The sequence below is a fragment of the Sciurus carolinensis genome, chromosome 3, assembly GCF_902686445.1.
Source record: "Sciurus carolinensis chromosome 3, mSciCar1.2, whole genome shotgun sequence".
Lineage (NCBI taxonomy): Eukaryota > Metazoa > Chordata > Mammalia > Rodentia > Sciuridae > Sciurus > Sciurus carolinensis.
In genome coordinates, this window is record NC_062215.1 from 64,873,171 (window position 1) to 64,894,253 (window position 21,083).

The 21,083-nt window shown below is 49.7% G+C and overlaps 4 protein-coding genes across 5 annotated transcripts; 3 read left to right on the plus strand and 1 right to left on the minus strand.

Moving 5' to 3' along the window:
- The first annotated feature begins 196 nt into the window (after nucleotides 1-196).
- Vtn (vitronectin) lies at nucleotides 197-3,167 on the plus strand. The gene is made up of 8 exons (XM_047545425.1): nucleotides 197-358; nucleotides 455-574; nucleotides 653-982; nucleotides 1,063-1,202; nucleotides 1,471-1,627; nucleotides 1,815-1,967; nucleotides 2,429-2,770; nucleotides 2,972-3,167. Exons 1-8 carry the CDS (start codon nucleotides 295-297, stop codon nucleotides 3,082-3,084), a joined length of 1,419 nt encoding a protein of 472 aa, XP_047401381.1. The 5' UTR covers nucleotides 197-294; the 3' UTR covers nucleotides 3,085-3,167.
- Nucleotides 3,153-6,078, plus strand: Sebox (SEBOX homeobox). Of its 2 annotated transcripts, XM_047545426.1 has the most exons (5): nucleotides 3,153-3,212; nucleotides 3,844-3,887; nucleotides 4,520-4,554; nucleotides 4,717-4,877; nucleotides 5,034-6,078. In XM_047545426.1, exons 3-5 carry the CDS (start codon nucleotides 4,524-4,526, stop codon nucleotides 5,409-5,411), a joined length of 570 nt encoding a protein of 189 aa, XP_047401382.1. In that variant the 5' UTR covers nucleotides 3,153-3,212; nucleotides 3,844-3,887; nucleotides 4,520-4,523; the 3' UTR covers nucleotides 5,412-6,078. The 2 variants fall into 2 exon arrangements, with proteins under 2 accessions (XP_047401382.1, XP_047401383.1); XM_047545427.1 differs by lacking the exons at nucleotides 3,153-3,212; nucleotides 3,844-3,887 and having other exon boundaries at nucleotides 4,425-4,554.
- A 1,746-nt stretch (nucleotides 6,079-7,824) lies between these two features.
- On the minus strand, nucleotides 7,825-11,992 carry Tmem199 (transmembrane protein 199). Its single transcript, XM_047545509.1, has 6 exons — nucleotides 11,765-11,992; nucleotides 10,296-10,369; nucleotides 9,878-9,967; nucleotides 9,329-9,371; nucleotides 9,012-9,124; nucleotides 7,825-8,720 (listed from the first exon to the last, which is right to left on the minus strand). Exons 1-6 carry the CDS (start codon nucleotides 11,973-11,975, stop codon nucleotides 8,625-8,627), a joined length of 627 nt encoding a protein of 208 aa, XP_047401465.1. The 5' UTR covers nucleotides 11,976-11,992; the 3' UTR covers nucleotides 7,825-8,624.
- A 108-nt stretch (nucleotides 11,993-12,100) lies between these two features.
- Nucleotides 12,101-20,954, plus strand: Poldip2 (DNA polymerase delta interacting protein 2). Its single transcript, XM_047543937.1, has 11 exons — nucleotides 12,101-12,349; nucleotides 13,854-13,935; nucleotides 14,856-14,953; nucleotides 15,613-15,709; nucleotides 15,882-15,957; nucleotides 16,171-16,278; nucleotides 16,714-16,850; nucleotides 17,656-17,682; nucleotides 17,886-18,011; nucleotides 19,022-19,101; nucleotides 19,897-20,954. Exons 1-11 carry the CDS (start codon nucleotides 12,189-12,191, stop codon nucleotides 20,009-20,011), a joined length of 1,107 nt encoding a protein of 368 aa, XP_047399893.1. The 5' UTR covers nucleotides 12,101-12,188; the 3' UTR covers nucleotides 20,012-20,954.
- The last annotated feature ends 129 nt before the right edge of the window (nucleotides 20,955-21,083 follow it).

Here is a 21,083-nt window from a genome sequence, read left to right on the forward strand (position 1 = left end):
ATACTATTCCCTGTACTGATGACCTGATGACCCTGAGCTTGGCAAGGGTTCTGTTTCCCAGCTCTCCCAGGCCCAGGGTTCTGAGAATGTGACCCTTTTCTGCTGCAGCCTGTGGAGTTGGGAAACTGGGGGCTGGGCTGGAGGCTGAGCAAACAGAGCGATAGAAAGGGCAGCTCCTCTTCTCCAGTTCCCTCCCTCCCTGACTCATTCCCCCACCTCCTTTTTCAGGCAGCAGAGCAGAGATTCCAGGAGCTCAGAGCCCAGCTTGCCAGGCCTCTCAGCTAGGGGCCTCTCATGGCACCTCCAAGGCCCCTTCTCATCCTGGCTCTGCTGGCATGGGTTGCTCTGGCTGATCAAGGTATGGACCAAGGTGTTGATGACCATCTGGGGCAATGTAAGGGTGGGTGAGGGTGGCCTGGGCTCGGTTGTGTCAACTGACACCCCTTCTCCATAGAGTCATGCAAGGGCCGCTGCACTGAAGGTTTCAATGCTGACAAGAAGTGTCAGTGCGATGAGCTCTGCTCTTACTACCAGAGCTGCTGTGTTGACTACATGACTGAGTGCAAGCGCCAAGGTGCGTTCAATACTTAGGCAGGTGGGCCTGGGGTACCCTCTGTAGCTGGAGACTCACTACCAATCATTCTGCCTGCAGTGACTCGCGGGGATGTGTTTACTCTACCGGAAGATGAATATGGGACCTATGATTTCTATGAGAGCTCCTCCCTAAGCCCTGACCTGCAGCCCAAGCCTGAAGGGACACTTGAGTCGACAACTGTCCTGAACCCTGAGGAAGAGACTCCTACATCTAATCCCAGTACCCTGGGGCCTGAGGTGGAGACCTCAGAACCTGAGGGGGTGAACCCAATACCTGAGACCCCTGATCAAGGGCTCTCTGATTTCTCCACAGAGGAAGAGCTGTGCAGCGGGAAGCCCTTTGATGCCTTCACTGACCTCAAGAATGGTTCTCTCTTTGCCTTCCGAGGTGAGTCCAGGGGAAGGTCTTGGGGAAGGGGGTCTGCCTCAGGAGCATGCTCTCTCTCACACAGCCTCTCCTATTCTTAGGACAGTACTGCTATGAGCTAGATGAAACAGCAGTGAGGCCTGGGTACCCCAAGCTCATCCGAGATGTCTGGGGCATTGAGGGACCCATCGATGCTGCCTTCACCCGTATCAACTGTCAGGGGAAGACCTACCTCTTCAAGGTGTCAGGCCTAGGAACTGTGGGTCAGGACAGAGGGTATTTAGGGAAGGGCTGAGAGCTGATATGCCCAGAACCATGGTGGCCGGCAAGTCAGATCCAGGACCCTGTGGGACCTGCCTGGGGCTCCATAAAAACAAGGCAGCCGGTCTGAGGTCCCAGGTCCTGGATGGCAAGCCTGGAGTTGGGAATGGCCATGTTAGGGTATGGGATCCTGCCTCTGTGCCCAACCAGCTGCCTCCTTACTCCATTTCACCTTTCCTGTCTCTTAGGGTCACCAGTACTGGCGCTTTGAGGATGGTGTTCTGGATCCTGATTACCCCCGAAACATCTCTGAGGGCTTCAGTAGCATCCCAGACAACGTAGATGCAGCCTTCGCTCTTCCTGCCCACAGCTACAGTGGGCGGGAAAGGGTCTACTTCTTCAAGGGTACTCAGAGGGGTGGGAGAAGGATAGGCAGACGGTGGAGTTGTCTAGGGTTCCTTCCATGCTATCCTGGGGACAGGCCTCAGTGTATGCCCACACCCTGTGCCAGGAACTCCTAACTGGAACAGCCTCTGGGCCCTCCAGCCTTGCTCAGACCCACCCTCCTGATGCCAGCTCCCCTGCTCCCCAGGGAAGCAGTACTGGGAGTATGAGTTCCAGCACCAGCCCAGCCAGGAGGAGTGTGAAGGCAGCTCCATGTCGGCTGTGTTTGAGCACTTTGCCCTGCTGCAGCGGGACAGCTGGGAGGACATCTTTGAGCTGCTCTTCTGGGGCAGATCCTCTGGTATGGTTGAGGCAAGGCTTGCTCTTGTCTCCTGAGGTTTGGAACCCCTGGGAAGGGAGAGGGCTGAACTGCCTGGAGGGGGCTGATTGTGGAGCTATTGATCAAGCGCTGTTTACTCAACCAGACTTTGCTTCTGTTGATCTTTAGGGGGAGGCTTGGCTCCACCTGGACCCCACACCTTGGACTTTGCCTAGCACAGCCAAGGACACAGCCAGCAGAGGGAGGGGCCGTGGATTAGGGGTCTGTGGAGGCCTAGGTAGTGGGGTGGAGACACCAAGGATATGGGGGACACAGGAAGGAACACCGTACAGAGAGACAAGTCTGTGCACTGGGCTCTGTCACCAGCTTGCTGTGTCTTTTGTTAAGAAAGGCGCAGCATAAGAACCCTAAAGGTCCTGCAGGAGAAGGCAGGAATTGGGTCCTCTAAGCCCCCCCCCCCATTAACCCATTCCCTTCCACAGGTGGCGTCAGAGAGCCCAGGTTCATCAGCCGAGACTGGCATGGTGTGCCTGGGAAGGTGGATGCAGCCATGGCGGGCCGGATCTACATCTCAGGCTCAGCGCCCCGCTCCTCTGTGGCCAAGAAGCAAAAATCCAGACGTCGAAATCGCAAGCGCTACCGCTCCCGTGGCGGTCGTGGCCGTAGTCGCAGCCAGAACTCCCACCGACCATCCCGTTCCGCCTGGCTGCCCTTTTTCTCCAGTGAGGAGAGTGGGCCGGAGGCCTACAACTATGACTATGAGATGAACTGGCTTGTGCCTGCCACCTGCGAGCCCATCCAGAGTGTTTACTTCTTCTCAGGAGGTGGGAGCCCCTGCCACCTCTGAAGCTGGTTTTGCTTGAGCCTTCCCTGCTGCCTCCCGTCTCCATGATTTCAACACAGTCTAAGGGCAGAGACCCCAGAAAACCAGGCCAGGGGTCCTTAGTTGCATTGTGGATGCAGTCTTCTTTCTCAGGGCAAGGGTGGGTAGAGCCTCACCCACTCTCTTCCATCCTCTCTTTCAGACAAGTACTACCGAGTCAACCTTCGCACCCGGCGAGTGGACACAGTCAACCCTCCTTACCCACGTCCTATTGCCCAGTACTGGCTGGGCTGCCCAGCCCCTAATCTCCAGTAGAAGTCCGAGTCCACACAGCTGGGTTTCTGCAGCTTCCTCTTCCAGCTTTTCTTCCCAGCCCAATAAAGCTCACTTGGCCCTAAGTTTAAGACTACTGTCCTGACTGGGGTGGGCAGAGCCCTGCCTGGGTAAGGAGACAAGCGGAGCTATCAGAACAGGTCAAGGGGAAGAGAAACAGAAGGGCCTCACTGTCAGTCCCTGCTAAGCTTATTGCCTTCTCTGTGAACCAGAAATATTGGGGGCTTAGAGGGTGTCAGGGGAACTACCCTTCCTCCGAGCTAAGCAGCCTCCAGCAGCCCATCTAAGCAGGCACTAAACCCTCTGGTGATGACAGAAGTCACTAAGCCACTGCTCCCTGGGTTTGGCTTGCTTTGTCCCTTAGACTTGACGAGAGAGTCTTGGTGGAGAGAGAAAGGGCAAGAGAAAAGGTGGGGTCATTGGGGTCATCGTGCTCCCATAACCCACCCTCAGGGTAGGTGAGTAGGCTTGCCTGCCTGCCTTCCTTCCTCTGAGTTACATCCCTAACCCATCTTGTTTTTTGAGACACTGGCTCACACTAAGTTAACCAGGCTGGCCTTGAACTTGAGATCCTCCCTGCCTCAGCTTCCTGAGTAGCTGGGATCACAGGCATGCACTACCACACCCTGCAGGATGGGAGTTTCTTTGAGGTTTCTGTCCTGGGGTGGAGGGCAGTGAGGTCAGGAGAGATAGGGAAGGACTGGAACTGGAAGGAAATTCACATGTACCCCTTTCTTTTAGCAAACCAGCCAAGAAGCTTTCCAAGGAAGAGAGCACTGTTAAAAGTAAACATCAGTCTTAAACCCTCAATTCCACCTGCGGGGCCTCTGGCTCCAGGTTCCTGGGCCCCAGAAAGCCTGTCTGGGCTCTCAGGGGGTCAGTCAGATGCAGGAAAAACTCTAGAGCAGCCCTAGTGTGGACATCTGTTCCTGCTCATTTTCTGTCCCTATCATCTTCATCTTGTTCAGCTTCACTTCCCAGTCAGTTGTGGGATAGGCTTACTACCCACTCTTCCCTGAAGGCAGCTAGAACCAGGGCACTGAGGGCTCCAGAAGGGGCAGTTGAAGTCCTGGGAGCATGGGAAAGACGAATTTCAGTAGCTTTCTGGAAGGAGCCTGGGAGGATTTCATAAAGAACAGGATTGCAGGCGCAGACTGCCACAGTTGTTTGTAGAGGGAGGCTAGAACCTGTTTCCTTTGTGAAGCCGGGGAAGGAGGGTGGCCAACAACTGGCTCCACCCATACCCCTATCAGCCCAATCCTAACCCTGGCTTCCCCTTCCTACTTTGGACTGAACTCTAAGCCTCTCTCCTGCTGGGGGTGGTGCCAGGCACTCAGAGTAGCATAAAACCCCAAACAGATGGGTCTGGTGTGGGCACAGGCCTGGCATGGTCCTCCAGCTCCTCATTCCTTGCCAGCTCCATGGCCAGCCCTGTGGAAGCATCTCCAGCAGGTAAGGTGACAGGGATAGGGTGTGGAGGGTAACAGGTAGGGCAGGGTATGATGGGGAGGTTGAAGAGGGTGGGTGGTATGGGCTGCAGAGTCTGTCAAAGGCTTTGAGGCTGGTGGAGGCTCTGGCAGGGAGTCCTGGTTTGACCCCCATCCCAACCCACAGGCCGAGCCAGTGGATTGGGTCCCCACCGGAGAAAGAGAACCACATTCAGTGTTGGGCAGCTGCTGGAGTTGGAGCGGGTGTTTGCAGCACGACCCTACCCTGACATTGGTACCCGTGAACAGCTTGCCCGGGTCACCCACCTTCCCGAGGCCAAGATACAGGTGAGCCATGACCTCCCCCCAGGAGAGGGTGCTTTCACATAGCCAACTTCTGGCCTTGACCCACAGTTTCTCCCTGGGTGTTCTACCTTCAGGTTTTGTCCTGTCCTAGAGGAGGGGTGCTGGAGCCAGAATAGTCCCCTTCATCTTCCTTACCAGGTGTGGTTCCAGAACCGCCGGGCCAAGAAAATCAAGAACAGGAATCCAGGAGGCCTAAGCCCCAGGCCTGAGCCTCCCCAGAGTTGTTCTCTTCCAGACAACCCCCGGCAGCCCTGGGCACCCCCAACACTGGTCCAGCCTCCACCCTCCACCAGCACAGCTCAGTGTACCTCAGTGTGTCCACAGGCCCTGTGTGCAGCTCCCAGCTTGGGTCTGGGCCAGAGCTGGGCAGGGACTAAAGCTGTAGCCCCACTGGGACTGGCTGGGGCCTCAGGGGTCCACCCTTCTTTGGAGCGAGCTACTCCTCAGACCTCACTGGGCAGCCTATCTGACCTTATTTATGCCTCAGCTATTGTTACCAATGTGGACCAATCCTGATCCAGGTCCAGAATGTCCAAGACCTCTCCTCTGACTCTTGCAGTTCATCCAGCCCTCCTAGGACTGAACCCATCAGACTGGATCCCCTGCCCTCTTCTTTTACATAAGGGAGATCTCTAACGGGAAGAGTGAAGTTCAGGGATTCCTCCCTTCCACTGGCTTCCAGGGCAGCTCAGATGCAGGTCCTCTGCAGTGACTGAGCATGGCACTTGTTACCCAGCACCCTGGACCCTCCTGGGGCATACCCATTGTCTTGACAAACGGTACCATCAAGATGAGTTAAGGGGTCATGTTTCCCACTTTTCCTGCCAGGACCTGTCCCCAATTCTTACCACAGTTGGTGGCTTCCTCCCTCTGACGGGGCGGCCATCTGTTTGATTAGGGCCCTTCAGGCCATTACCTGCCTGCCTGCTATGTGTGCTAGGGGAAGAGTGCTGCTCCTATTCTTGATTGCTGGGAACCCACCCTCTTATGGTTCAAGGTCCCCTCTTCTCATCTCCCACCACCTGGACAAATTAATCAGAACTATGGATCTGAAGAGGGAGTGATATTAAAGTAATAAAGTAGAAATGGAAGCCTGGGCTTAAGTTGATTTAATTTTCAGAAAGATCAGATTGTCCACCCTCTGACATGGGGCTGTGGAGACAACCTGACAGATTTGGGGTGGAGGGGGGTACAGCTGCATTGGGTTTTGGTATCATTGTCATCTGTAATACCAACTAATCTCCAAATAAAACCCAACTCTGTACCTTAATCTGGATTGTTGTGTTGCAAATGAATGGGGTTGAGGGCCGTTTGCCTTGGAAATTTATCTTTATCACCTAATCCCTAAATAGGGCCAGGTTCCACGCAGATTCTGGTCGGGAGGTATTACAAAGGCTTCCGCTAGGATTAGTTAGGGGGATGGTTAATTGAAGGGCTTAAGGCTGACTGAGGCCCTGGGTGATGGCAGCCTCTGCTAGCACCCCTGTCTCAGTCCCACTGATTTCAGGACATCCCTGTTGCTTCCTCTTCTGGAGTTGCTTGACTTTGGGGAAAAAAGCAGAGTTGGCGATAAGTCTGTGCTGGAATGAAATCCTGGATCTGCAATTTAACTGGCAACTCTCTGAAACTATGTGCCTGAAAAGCAGAGTGATAAACTTGCTTCATCTCCCTTTTGGGAATAAGAAATAATGCAGTCAAAGGGCTTCTTGCAGTGTGTGACACAAATAAAAACTCCAAAAATGCTAGCTCCCACTGCTTCTCCATACTAGAGCTCATGAGGAACCGGGAAGGCCTCAAACTTCTTGTTTCTCTGACTTCCTGCCAGGCACTTCTTTAAACCCAGAGTGCAACAGAAGAAAGCATGACTGCCCCCCAATTCCTAATTCTAACTCTGCTCCTGCAGATTTTTTTTTTCTTCTTTTTTTTTTGGTGGTGCTGGAGATCAGGGCCTCACACACGGTCGGCAAGTACTCTACTACTGAGCAACACCACCATCCTGCCCTTGCAGATGGAACCCTCTTTGCACAATGGCCATTGCCTCCTCTTCATTTACTAGGCAGGAGCTAGGTCTTTTATCTCTAACCTCGGATGCTAGCATGATGTTCAGCACATAAAGCAGCAGCTCTCCATAAGATCTCAATGCCACGGAAATCTGTTGTGAGGAGGTGGTTCAGATCCAGTGTTGATTCCATCCTAATAAATAGTGGAAGGAGTAGAATGACTTCAATTTTGCCACATGCCTGTAATCCCAGCTACTTGGGGGGCTGAGGCAGGAAGATCACAAGTCCGAGGCCAGCCTGGGCAACTTAGTGAGACTTTATCTCAAAATAAAAAATAAAAAGGGCTGGATAAGCTGGATATGTAATTCAGTGGTAGAATGCCCCTGGGTTCAATCCCAATTTGGGCGCAGGGGGAGAGGGAATGACCCTGATTTTACTGTGAGATGTTCTAGGGTCAGAATCTGTCTGAGGAGATTCTGACAAAGTTAAATCTCTTTTAACATTTGGAATCCATTCAAGCTAAATTCAGGTTCTGGGGGGATGTGAAAGCTTAAAGCTATGTGGGCAGCCTGGAACACAAAATACACACACAAGGAAATACAGTTATGAATCCCTATAAGGCTTTAGTGCAGTTTTCTGACCAAACTTCAACAACTCAGGTTACTAGGAACACTGCAAAATGTCACCTATGTTTTCTCACAGGTGACATTTCTCTCAACCAACAAACAGAAACTGGCAAATCTTTAGAGGAATTGTCTACTGAGTCACTGTGTATATAATCTCTAAGAATAGAAAAGTTCTGGGGAAAAACAAAGACAACAGGAGCATGTACAATATTAACAAACAGTAAGAAAAACAATTCTCAGAATTATGGAAATCTTTGTGCTTTGTGTTATCTGACATGGGATTTGAAATAAGAACACACTGGGTACAATAAATATTTATTGGATAAATAACTTAAGGTTGATACCCTTTCAAGTCCCATATATAGATTCTACCATCACAACACCTAAGTTCTCAGAAGTTTCACATTAGACAGAGACATCAGGAAAACATCAGGAATCTTTGGCTCCATTTAACAGAGGAAAGACCACAGCTGGGCCATTTGGTCTCAGTGTGTTTTGCCTTCCAGAAAAGGGGCCAAATACCACTTCCTTTTCCAAAAAGATAGCTGCCTGGCATCCAGTTCAACCATCCCATACCAACCTGTCTTTCTCTTATTTGATATCTGTCCTCTGACTGGTTCCTTTTCCAGCACAAATTGAGAGAGGGAGCCTTTCTGCTTTCTCAGAGGCTTCTGCTCTCAATTATAGGCCTGCACCAAAGATGTATGGATGAAGAATAGTGAATGATTTGTGCACCTAGACAAGTTCAAGGCAGTATGGTTTACTTTTGGGAAGGCCTGGATTCCATGTACTCCTGATGGAAAAACCCCAGTCCCAGCAGTGCCCAGAATGAGCTGGAGAAGGCAAATGAGCACTGGGTTCAGGAGAAAGGTACTGAGAGATCAGTTCTTTTAGTTTTAAAGAAGTGGTGTTGTTTGAATCTCCTCCAATGCTCCCTTTGGAAATTTACAGAAGACAGTGCTTCCTGCAAGAATAGGAGGTGGCCTAGCCTGGTCCTCTAACTGGAGCTGAGTACAAAGAGCTTCATAGATTGAGCTGGTTATCAGCGATTGGGAGCCTGGGGCCTCCCAAATCTTCTCCAGACTTTGATGATGAAGCACCAGTTACAGTTCTCCCAATTCACCTTCCATCGCCCGCACCATGACATACAGCTCGGCTAGACCCACCACTGAGGCAACGATCAATGCAGCCAGCACACGCTAGGAAAGGGAAAAATTAGGCTTAAGGAATGTAAATTAAGACCCAGCTCTGCAGCCCTCAGCACCTCTAACGGGGATGGAAAACCTCCAACCCAGTCCCTAAGTTGGGGAGTGGGGAGAGTCTGGCTTCTCTTGGGATAAATACCTGTTCCCCCCCACCAAAAAATGCTCTCTTCGATTACTGCATAAATATGCTCAATTTCTAACCTGTGCAAGGCACTTCCACACACATCCCGTTTCTCCACTAACACCCCCACTTGGGTCACTTTGCACGGTCTAGCTCATACTCACCGAGGCCATTTCTGTGAAGATATACTGACTTCCAAGATAAGTGCAGACAAAGGCAGCTGCCACCGTGACAATGAAGTTGAAGATGGTAATGACCAGAGCCTTCACTGACCTCACTTTGAGGAGGAGCCCAGAGAAGAAATTTTTAGGTCAGCATTCTCCAGGAGGCCCTGTTCCCTCAGAGCTGCCTCCCCCATCAACTGGGTTCCTTTCAAAGAACAAGTCTATATAGCTCAGCCTTAAATCCAGAATGCTAGGGAAGAAATGCCACCATCCATCCCAAGGAGAGGCTTTGAAAGCCTACTCTCCTTGTACCTCACCTTGTTTTCCCAGGTCACTGAGAGTCCCACTGTGCCGTGAATCCTGGGAAAAAGAAAAAGTAGATGATTTTAGAATGGAAGCAGCTCAGAGATAACCCAGAGAGCACTCATTTGTCAGTCTGGCCTCAGCTCTCTATATTCTTCAACACACTAAGAACACACACATTTTGCCATGTATTCTTTTCTTTAGGACCAGTCTGACTTTTTGCTGGACCACAAAGCAAGCACTTCAGAGAAGAGGACATAGGCTCCCAGTACTCATCTACTCCTCTCCTGTTTTAGGGAAAGGACATGCCAGAGATTAGTAGGAATCCTGTCATAAAGAAGGCTGCAAGACTCATCTCCATCCCTACAATGTTTAAGAATGTCACCGTCTAAGGCCTGAGTCTCAGTGAGCTGGGAATTACACAGTTTTAGGTAACACAGAACTTGTATGGTTCTGGAATAGGAGACAAGCCAAGTTTCCACGTTGTTTGTTTCCTTTGCATCTGTTTTTCTTTCTGTTTTTAAGGGTTACTCAGTCCATGCATTGAGGAGCAGGCCTGTTACCTGACAGGTGACATTACGAGTGATCCGCTTATACTCCTCATTGGCCAGTTGTATCTTAATCTTCTCAAGCCGGGCAACTAGCTCTGGGTTCTAAAGCAGAAAAAAAGCATGTGAAAAGAGTGATATTCTTCTACATAAGTCGTGCTAGAAAGCGTGTCATAATCATTGGTTCCAAAGGGGCACTGAATTACTAAAGGTGCCAGAAGACCCGCGGACCCGTTACATCTTCACTGCTTTGGAAACTGGTGTTTTTTGGATCTCAGTTTTCCAAAGCTATCAAATAGAGAAGGCAATACCTGGTTTACTCATCTCAGATCTCAAAGACTTAAAAGACAAATTTTAAAGCCCCAAAATTGATTAAAAAATTTGATGCCCAACTCAGTCAATACCCACTCTCAAAAATATATCCTTCACATACCCGAGGAGGCTTCACAACTTTTGGGAGATAGATTTCACTGCCTTCCAGGAGCTCATGAAGGTATAGTGTGGAATCTGAGAAGAAAATGTTTCCAAAAATGTGGTGAGCCATAGAGCTGAGGTTGAAAAAGTAAGATGAGAGAAGGGTCCAGCTCTTTTTTCTGCCAAAATAAAAACATGCCTATACCTATGTCAACCGTTGCCAGTATCATTTTCAATTAGGAAAAAATCTAGGACAATTCCACCTAAGTATTTCCTAGTGCTGCACAGCTTACTATAACTGTCAGCTCTCAATTACTCTGCCAACATAAAAACCAACACCTAACATTTGCCTTTGGGTTAGGTCATTTCTTTTCTGTGTTTTTTTTTTTTTTTCTGGTGGAGCCGGGGATTGAACCCAGGGCTTTGTGCATGTAAGGCAAGTACTATACCAACTGAGCTATACCCCCAGCCCTGGGTTAGGTCATTTCTGTGGTCAGACAGATCTGCCCTAAATAGGTTTAAGTTACAGTGAAGCTAAATACTTAGAGATCACTGTATCTGATAATTCCTAAGATTCTTTTAGTTCTAATAGTTGAGCAGTATACATTTTGCACTTCTGGTTAGGCTCTGTTAGTTCTGGAAAAAGAACCAGTTTGTCCTACTCCCTTTCTTTATAGATAAGGGCACTGAGGCTCAGGAAGGAGGAATAACTTCTATGAGGGAAATTAGTTGCAGAACTAGGATTAAAACTCATATGCTACCAGGGTGCAGTGCTGCACGCCTGTAATCCCAGTGGTTCAGGAGGTTGAGACAGGAGGATGGCCGAGCTCAAAGCCAGTCTCATCAAGAGTGAGGCGCTAAGCAACTCAGTGAGAACCCTGTCTCTAAATAAAATACAAAACAATGCTGGGGGTATGGCTCTGTGGTTGAGCGCCCCTGAGTTCAATTCCTCCAGTTCCCCACCCTCAAAAAAACAAAAAAAAACTCACATGCTATTCCTGGTCTAGACCTTTCAACATTGCTTTTGTCATTCTATCTCCAAGAGAAAGAAACAAAGAAAGACAATGTCAGATGTCACTATTCTTGCTTTTGAGATGGACCAAAGAGCATAGCTCACTATACTATGTGATTCCTAATGTGGCAAAAAAAAAAAAAAAAAAAAAAAAAAAAGAAGGAACGGAATTTGGGAGATAGTGTTGGGTTAGATCCTCAACTTCCTCAGGGTCAGGTGGGCTTCAGATGGGTTTAGGTATGCCTGCCAAGAGAAGAGGAGACTCAAGAGAACAGAATGTGAACAAGTAAATTTTGTCGTCCAAGAATTATTCCCACAGAAGAGGAGAAGGGTGTATGGGTGGCCCTTGGGTTTATGAGAAGACTCTTGGTTGGTTACGTAAGTACTTTACAGGCGAGAGACAATGAGGGGAAAAATTTTTTTGGAGGAAGTAGATCTGGAAACAAGGAGGAGTTCTGGGCAGAAGACCGACTCACCCCTTTCTCGTAGGTGCTGGTGCAGATCCCGGATTAGACGGAAGGAAACCAAGCATCGGGGGCCACTAGGGCTATCACCGTCCGTGTGCTTCTTCCCCAGGGCGGCCTCAAGCTCGGCTCGCAGCGTCCGAGGCAACTGCTCTGATTCCAGTTCCCCGCCGGGGCCCAAAGCGCGTACCAATCGCTCGCCAGCAAGAAAGGAAGACGCCATGTCTAGCTGCCTTTGTGGTCAGGTGACCCCAAACTCGGACTTCCGCCCGCTGTGCGCCGGAAGTAACTCGGAGCTCGCGGGACGCAACTAGGCAAGTCAGAAGAGGGCCAAGGGGGCGGGACGCGGCGCGGGGCAGTGTGGGGCGGGGGCGGAACGCCGCCCCGCCGCGGGTCGGGCCCTGTGTCAGCAGCCGAGCCGGCGCTCGGACGGGATATGGCAAGCTGTGTGGCCCGGAGGGCCCTGGCCGTGGGCAGCCGCTGGTGGTCCCGGTCTCTGACCGCGGCCCGAGGGTCGAGGCCGCTCTGTGCGGCGGGTGGACCGGGGGCCTTCCCGCCAGTGGCAACTACGACGACGCGGAGGCATCTCTCGTCTCGGTGAGGGAGGGAGCACCGGGGCCGGTCTGGGGTTGGAGCCTAGGGAGCGGCGTATGGTGCTCCTGGCCCTTGACGAAGCTAGGAGGCCGGGCTGCCAGGGGGTTACCGGCATACGACCTGGGAGAAGTTCGGAGCACCGAGCGACGTTCGCTGTCTGGGACGTGTGCCAGGAGCAGAGGAGGGAGCACGGCCCAGGGGCCTCGCTGTGCAGGCTGGCCCGGAGCGGGAAGTAGTAACAGTCCCCGAGCGAACCCTACCTCCCCAGCCGAGGTTCCCAGCACCGCTGTTAGTGGACAGCTTTTGAATGCAGCCCCGGGGCTTTTGACTTCAGCCCCCATCCCCTATTGGGCCCCCTTCAGGAAGATGCTAGAGGTGGGAAGCAAGTTGGCTTGAGTGTGGGCCCTCGTGGGTCCCAGGTTTTGTTATGACCTTGGTACACCCGTCTTCTGTGTGTGATTTGGGGAAGGGGATTTGAAGTATGGCGATGGTGTGAGCAGTGTCTCTGAGGTTGGGTCAGGCAAATCAAATTGGGGCCAGTGTTTCAAGTTCTCTTCTCCAAATTAGAATAGCAGTGCTTTGAAGGGCCCCTAGAAAGAGCAACACTGTTGAGAGAGGTAAAGTGACAGAGCTGCCCTTATAGTGATTGAGATCAAACACTAATACTGGGGAGAGATGATAGTTATTTGCAAGTTAAAATCCCTGTGAAAATTAATGTCTGAACAAAACTGTAATTGAGGGGCTGGGGAGATAGCTCAGTCGGTAGAGTGCTTGCCTTGTAAGCACAAGGCCCTGGGTTCGATCCCCAGCACCGCAAAAAAAAAACAAAAACAAAAACAAAAACAAAAAACAAAAAAACTGTAATTGAGAGACTTCAGTACTTGGTGTAATGCATGGAGTACATTAGAGAATCTAGAAATGATTAAATCCTTAAGGGCAAGGTAAGGACTATAGAGGGGAAATGGACATGGAATTATGATCAGAACAAAATTGTTTTTGAGACTCTCTTATACACTAGGCTCAGGGGGGCAGCACAGACTAATCCCAGGAATTTACAGTCTCTCATGGAGATAAGAAATGGACACAAATAACTGAAATGCAAAGCAGGAGGGACAGTTAAAATGCTGTGGGAGGTCAGGAAGTGGGTTAGGGAAGACATGGGGCAAAGGGGTATATTTAAACAGGGTATGAGGGCATGATATGAGGAACACTGAGTGAGGAGAGAAGAAAGTGACCTGGGAGTAGTAAGATCTAACCCTGGGAGATTAGAGAGGTTTTCATCAAGGAGGAGCCTGTGGCTGAACCTCAGGGGAGGAAAGGTAGCCACTTTGTGGTTTGGTGGCTTGGCAGAGCCCTTACCTGTTAGATGGCCACACTTCCCAGCCTTTCTCTGCTGCCATTGCCCTGGCCCCTCAGTACCCTAGTAGGTTTTTTTTTTTTTTTCTGATGGATAAGTAGTGTTACCTTCTTAGCTTTTCATTTGCTTATTCTTTTTATTCTTGATCAGAAACCGACCAGAAGGCAAAGTGTTGGAGACAGTTGGTGTGTTTGAGGTACCAAAACAGAATGGAAAATATGAGACTGGGCAAGTAAGTTTTGGGCTGGGTCTGCTTTCATTTTCTTGCTCTGCTTTTGAGCGGAGTCATATTTAGTCACAGGACTGAATGATATGATTTTCCATCCCCCCCCCCCTTTTTTTTGGCAGTGCTGGGGAATCAAACCCAGGGCATTACACATGCTAGGCAAGTGCTCTACTGCTGAGCAACACCCCTAGCTCCATTCCACTTTGATGTTTGGTATCAGAACAGAATCACAGATTTTTTAAGATGTAGTTTCTGTGTTCCTGATTTTGAATGCACCTAATAGTGAGTTTTCTTTCCATGTTATAGTGGAGAGAGATTGTTTGGACTATAGTGAGGAGAAAGCCAAGTTGCTAAAGGTTCTTCTAACATACTGGATAGTAAGAAGTTAGTAGAGGGAGTTTTAAGGAAAGCAAACCTTTGATGTCTTGTTATCAAAGTGATTACAGTGTGGTAGCTCTGGGTGTGGGACTCTTTTTCTGTATCAGGTTTGTTCCAGGTCCACTGTGATAAATTGAGTCCTACAAAGGTAAGGAAGATTTTTTTTAAATTGTTTTTTAGTATGCCTAAAATGGACCAGGCATTATGCATTTGGGTTAAATCAGAAGGGAAGGTAGACATGGTTCTTGCCTTCATGGAGTTTATGGTTGAGGAAAGAATTAATGACATGTAAATGGTTGATAGCTGTATACTGCTAAGTGAGAAGGTTAAGGAAGGCTTCCTGAAGGCCAAACCTTTGATTTGAAGAGTCAGCCAGGAGAAGAGGGTGTACAGTGTTCTGAAGTTGGCCTGGGTTGATCCTGAGGGTCAAGGGAAGAGGTGGCAAGACCTTGTGCTGTAGTTGCCTCCACTTGTGCTGCTTTGTGCAGCCCAGCTGGATGGACTTGCTGGACTGCAGACTCACTAAGGCCACCTCTCTTTCCTTCCAGCTTTTCCTTCATAGTGTTTTTGGCTACCGAGGTGTCGTCCTGTTTCCCTGGCAGGCCAGACTGTATGACCGGGATGTGGCTTCTGCAGCTCCAGAGAAGTAAGTTTCCCTGTCCTGCCTCACAGTATTCTTAGGAGGAGGCCTGACTCATGGTAGACATGTAATTGGGGCCTCAGGGGTGAAGACAGTATCCTCCGGGAGTACTTCTGTGGTGCTCATACCCATGGAGACAATAGAGCTGAGTGCTAAGAACAGTTTAAGCCAGAGGGTCCCTTTAGGCCTACCCAGAATGCTCTCCCCAAATCTGGGTTTTCATAAGTACCCCAGGGAGCATTTTGGGGACCAGTCTTTTTGGTTTCTTGATGTTCAGTTGGAATCTTTCCTTTAATCTCACATCATCTGTAGAATACATTAAAAAAGAAAAGGAATAGCTCTATTAAATGATCACAGATAGTCCTTGGGATGTGAGACGTGTAGGGTACTCTGAACTGAGGTGACAATTAAATTTTCTCAACATGGCCCCCTGCCAGGAGGCATCTAGAGAATAAGACAAATGGTGACTGTGTGGGCCCTCCAGACTTCTTTGTTTGTCTTGACTGGAGAACAGCCAAGCTGGGCTATTGTTGAGCAGTGCCCAGCTGGTACTGAAGCTCCTTAAGATCAGGACCAGCTTGCTTAGGTGAGGAGGTGGTAGGGATCTGAGTCAGGCACCACTTCCCCTTCTCTCAGGGTAATCTTGGGCTTCTTCCACCCTGCAGAGCGGAGAACCCTGCCGGCCATGGTTCTAAGGAGGTGAAAGGAAAAACTCACACTTACTATCAGGTGCTGATTGATGCCCGTGACTGTCCACATATAGTAAGTAAGCAACATGGCTGGGTCCGGGGTCCCCTCCTTGGGAAAGGCCTGTATGTATCCCAGTGGAGACAGAGAGGGAGAGGGGTCAGACAAAGCCTAGACCAGCTCTGACCTCCAAGATGCTAGGACCAAACAGTGACCAAGAAAGCCCCTGACTCACTTCTTGCCTTAGTCTCAGAGATCTCAGACAGAAGCCGTGACCTTCTTGGCAAACCATGATGACAGCCGGGCCCTTTATGCCATCCCAGGTGAGGAGCTAGCATCTGAATGGTACTGTGGAGAAAGTGGTATGTCCCAGGGAGAGAATTCTGCTGTTCTGTCATCTTTTGGGAGGGATTTGGGTGTCAGGAGGTATGGTGCCAGTGTTTTCTACCCTGGGCAAGGCCAGGAAATGTTTCTTCTCAGTCTCTCTTCTCTCCTTTCCTCCTGTGTGAGTCTTATTCTTTCCCTTTCTGTTCCAGGCCTGGACTATGTCAGCCATGAAGACATCCTCCCCTATACCTCTACAGATCAAGTTCCCATCCAACATGAGCTCTTCGAAAGATTTCTTCTGTATGACCAGACGAAAGGTAATCTTTCTCAAGAAGGGAGACAGGAATAGGAGGGTGTTTTCTTCAAGGAGACATCCCATAATTCCACAAGTCTTATTTCCATAATCGTTTTTTAACTTCCCCTTTATCCTATGAGGGCAATGGCTCCTGTCTCCTTCTAGGGATAGAAACTGAGGCTTGAAGGTGATAAGTGACTCAAGGTTGCTTGGCAATAGCATCTGGAGGTCTGAAAACGAGGGCTGCTAACTCCTAGTACAGTTCTTTTCCCATGACATCACTATCCCCTCAGGCTTTATTCTTGGTAGCATGTCTGTGCTTTGTAGCTGTGCTTCTTTTTTCTCTGTCCTGTTTGCCTGGACCACCACTGGGAAGGAGTTTGTAGGAGGGGCAGTTGGAGCATGGGTGTAGCACCCTGGACTCTGGCTTGGACTAATCTATTGTCTCTTGTCCTAGCACCCCCATTTGTGGCTCGGGAGACACTACGGGCCTGGCAAGAGAAGAATCACCCCTGGCTAGAGCTCTCTGATGTCCACCGGGAAACAACTGAGAACATTCGTGTCACTGTCATCCCTTTTTACATGGGCATGAGGGTATGTGCCCAGCCTGTGTTCCTTCCCACAGGGCTAAGTCCCAGATTCTGTGTGTGTCCTAATATTGACTGGTAGAGTGGGGCTGGGGGCCTAAATCTAAACCATGTCCCTGGGGTTCTGCTCCAAAGTGTCATGTGTTGGGTGGAGTTGGGTAGCCTCTTGATGGTGGCTGACATGAAGACCTAGAGTAGGTTACCTATAGGTCCCAGGAAGGCATTCTCCATCTAGGCTCTCCTTTCCTGGGGCTCAGGGGGAGCCTTGCTTAAGAGTGTACACATACTTACCTGAATGAGAGCGGGCTGATCTTCACAATTTATACATTAATCAAATGTTTATTGAGCTGCGTCTTGCCTCACTCTGAGCCAGGCTTGGGATACAAATGGAAGATTGTTTCCTCCTTTTAGGTTCAGAGTCATGGAGAAGGTCAATATCCAATATATGAAGTATTACAGTATTAGAGGCTGTGGGAGGATGGAGGACAGGGTCCTGGGCAGCAGTGATGGGGGCCAGGGCTGGAAGCAGGGTGGTGAGAAAGGAAGGCACCCTGTAGTTGATTTGTTGGCATCCAGCTGTTGGTGCTCTTGGCAGGACAAAGAGGAGAGTGGCCATGAGTAGGAGTGTACACGGGAGGCTGCCTGCCTGTGGGCTTGTTGGCCGCAGTCCCAATACCTTCATCATCCCACACACATTCTCATCTTGATGTCTCTGCAACCTTTCTGGAATACTTCTACTTTGGAGGCATGTTGATGGAAAGAGACTTGGTCTTATTCTCTGAGACTTAAATTCTTTGTGTTTTTTCCCCCAGGAAGCCCAGAATTCCCACGTGTACTGGGTGAGTGTTTCTCTGGGGTGGGGTGAGCTTAGGAGGTGTGCCCCGGGGTCAGGTGGGGAGGTGTGTTCACCTCCTGGTGTGGGTGGAGCCTGTGCAATGTAGGTGTTAGCCTTTGTTGCTGTTTGCTCTCCACAGAATTCCAGGTAGGCTTGCCTAAGGTCTGTTCTTTCTCAAACATGAGCTCTCTCCCCACACCCCCACAGTGGCGCTACTGTATTCGTTTGGAGAACCTGGACAGTGATGTGGTACAGCTCCGGGAGCGGCACTGGAGGATATTCAGTCTCTCGGGCACCTTGGAGACAGTGCGAGGCCGAGGGGTGGTGGGCAGGGTGAGCATTACTGGCCAGGTCCTGCCTTGCAGGCCCCATGGGCTTCATGCATGGTTTCCTCCTCTGTGGTTACAGAGGCTTGATGTGTGAATACATTGAGTTGTCTCAATGTGGTGATAAATCTAACAGCTCTGTGGGATAGGTTACCTGTAACCCATTTCACAGATGAAGAGAGTAAGATGGAGAAGTTAAATAACAAACTCACAGTCAATCACTAGTAGTGACAGGGTCGGGACTTAAATCCAAATGATTCTGAAGTCAAGGCTTGTGTATTTGTTGAACTGCATAATATCTGAATTAAAGCCTGAATTTGAAATGTGTTTAGTTAGGTGGGATATGCATACCACCGTCACTCATGGTTGTGTTGTCTCTGGGTCTTTATATGTCTATGTCCTCTACTGGTCCTTGAAGAGATCTGATTTTACAGTACCTACCTACTCTGCCCTGTCTCCTGAGAAACAAAGTCACAAGTAGTACTAGTGCCAGGGTCAACATTCAAAGCATTTATCCATGTCAGGAGAGGATTGGGGAAGCAGGGTGGAAAAGTGAATAACAGGGCTTGGAATTATATAATTGACTTCAAATTCCAGTTGTATACTCACTGCACTTTCACCAAGTTATATAACCAAAACCTTAGCTTATTATTACTGCAATAGAGATCACACATAGAACTTTATGATCACTGGAAGTAAAGCGTCAGAGGTTTGCAGAGTACCAACTGTGGTGCCTGGCACTTAATTCTCATGAATGGACACAGGAAGGGATGCTTTCAGAGTGGGTCTTATGCCTAGCATCTTTGCTGGTACTTAGTCTGAGATTATCTTACCCAGAGTCAGAATAAAAGGCCTCCTAGGCCACTGGCAAGTAGTCACTGTGGCAGTGCCTGCTGTAGTGGTGTCTCAGGTAGGGGGCACTTAGTCTTGATGAACTGGTAGTCAGCATGTGGCCCTGTGGTTCAGGGAATGTGTCCCTGGTACTTGGCCTGACCCCTTTTGCCTGTATTCTCACAGGAACCAGTGTTATCCAAGGAGCAGCCTGCGTTCCAGTATAGCAGTCACGTCTCCCTGCAGGCTTCTAGTGGGCACATGTGGTGAGTATGTGATGGGGCAGGGGCCACTAGACTCCACAGACACTGCTACAGGTCTAAAGAATGAGAGCTCACAGCAAGCTCAGAGCTTGTGGCCAACTCTGGGCCAAGCCAGGTTGTGTGGGACTCCTCTGGGTTTTATGAGTGCCTGTTCCAAGTTCCCTGTGGTCTGTGGGCTGAGGACTTAGGCCCAGGGATCTGATGCTACACCGAGTTGGTCACATAGTTGGTTTTTCCCCCTGGTGTTTCATGTCTTTACCTAAAAATGCAACTGGATAGCTCATGCAGTATGTGTTAAATGTATTGAAAGGATGGAATCTGTACAACTATATTTTTCTTTCTTTCTTTCTTTCTTTCTTTCTTTATTCTTTTTTGAGATGGGTCTTGCTATGTTATCCAGGTTGGTCTTAAACTTTCAAGTGATCCTCTTTGCCTCAGCCTCCCAAGTTGTTTAGACTACAGGCACAAGCCACCATACCAGGCTGTGACTCCTCTTGGGTCTCTGGACCAGTCTTTTTTTTTTTAAGTTGTAGATGGACATAATACCTTTTATTTATTTATTTTTATGTGGTGCTGAGGATTGAACCCAGTGCCTCACATATCCTAAGCAAGTTGTGGGTCTGCCACTGACCCACAACCCCAGCCCTGGACCAGTCATCTTGTCATGAGCTAGACAGAAGAGAGCTCAAGCCTGCCTCACCATGCTGTGGCTCAGGAGCTGAGAGCATGGAGCCATCCAGATCCACAGAGGGTCCTCTGCCCCAGCTTCCTCTAAACCAGCTTTTCTCTGACCCTCAGGGGCACGTTCCGCTTCGAGAGACCTGATGGCTCCCACTTTGATGTCCGGATCCCACCCTTCTCTCTGGAAAGCAATAAAGATGAGAAGACACCACCCTCAGGCCTTCACTGGTAGACCAGCTGAGGCCCTGAATGTCTAGGCTTGGCCCCTCAGAACAGGTCTCAACCCACAATTGCTGCAGAACTCCTCTCTCTCCGTTAAGGGCCACATGGGGTCATTTAAATCCTTTGCAACATTTGATTGTACAGTTCTTTTGGAGGGGGGTTGTAACTGTTTTCTTTGGAAGACCCATGTAGGACTCCTCCAAGGCTGGCTTGCTCTTATTAAGCCCTGCCTACACTGTGTCCAGTAAATGTTGCCACCAGAGAACTGTGTTCAGCTGCCACAGAGGTGGAGGAGTTTCCTGGCCTGTCACTCAAGTTGTCTGGAATGTGAGGTTTGGTCAATAAACCAGTACGTGCTTGGCCATCCTTGCCATTTATGCCCTCAGGGTCTTCTCAGGCTCCCTTTCTGATCCAGTGGGGCCCTGGATTGCTTTCCATGCAAGGTCATGTCTAGGAAGCTGCCTCTGCTGCTAGGGTTTCTTTTCCCCTCTGAGTCTGGCTGGATGTCTCCCAGGGGCACTGTGCCTCTCAGCCAGTGGGTGGGCACTGGACTGGACTTTTATTTGTCATCTGCCAAGTGCAGAGGCGGCCAACTCCAGGGCCACAGTGGTCTGGCTCTTACCACTAACCAACCACCCGTGTACCTGGCCTCACAGAGCCTGGGAGAGGAGTGAGGCAAGCCAGTCAAGCTTCCTGGATTACTGGGCTTGCCAACTGTGAACATGGATCTGTCAAGCATCCAGACCACAAGTGCAGGAATTTGGCCAAGGAGCAGCTTAAGGTATGGACACTGACCAAGCCAAGCTACTTCCTGAACTTCTCTCAGTTCTCCAAGAGCCAGAGATGAATTGGGCTCATTTTGCCTCAATTCTTAGGATTCCTTCTTCACCATTGCAGTGATTGTTAGAGGTCGTTTCCTTCTTGAATGATTATTAAATCTCGGTTGCAGCCCTTGTTAGTGTGTTCTTAATCCTCCACCAGGGGGAGCCTGGGTTGTAGGGCCCTGTAGTCTAGTTTTATGACCTAGCTAAAACTCAAGGTCAGGTTGTGAACAGAAACACAAGAACCAAGCCCACAGCTGC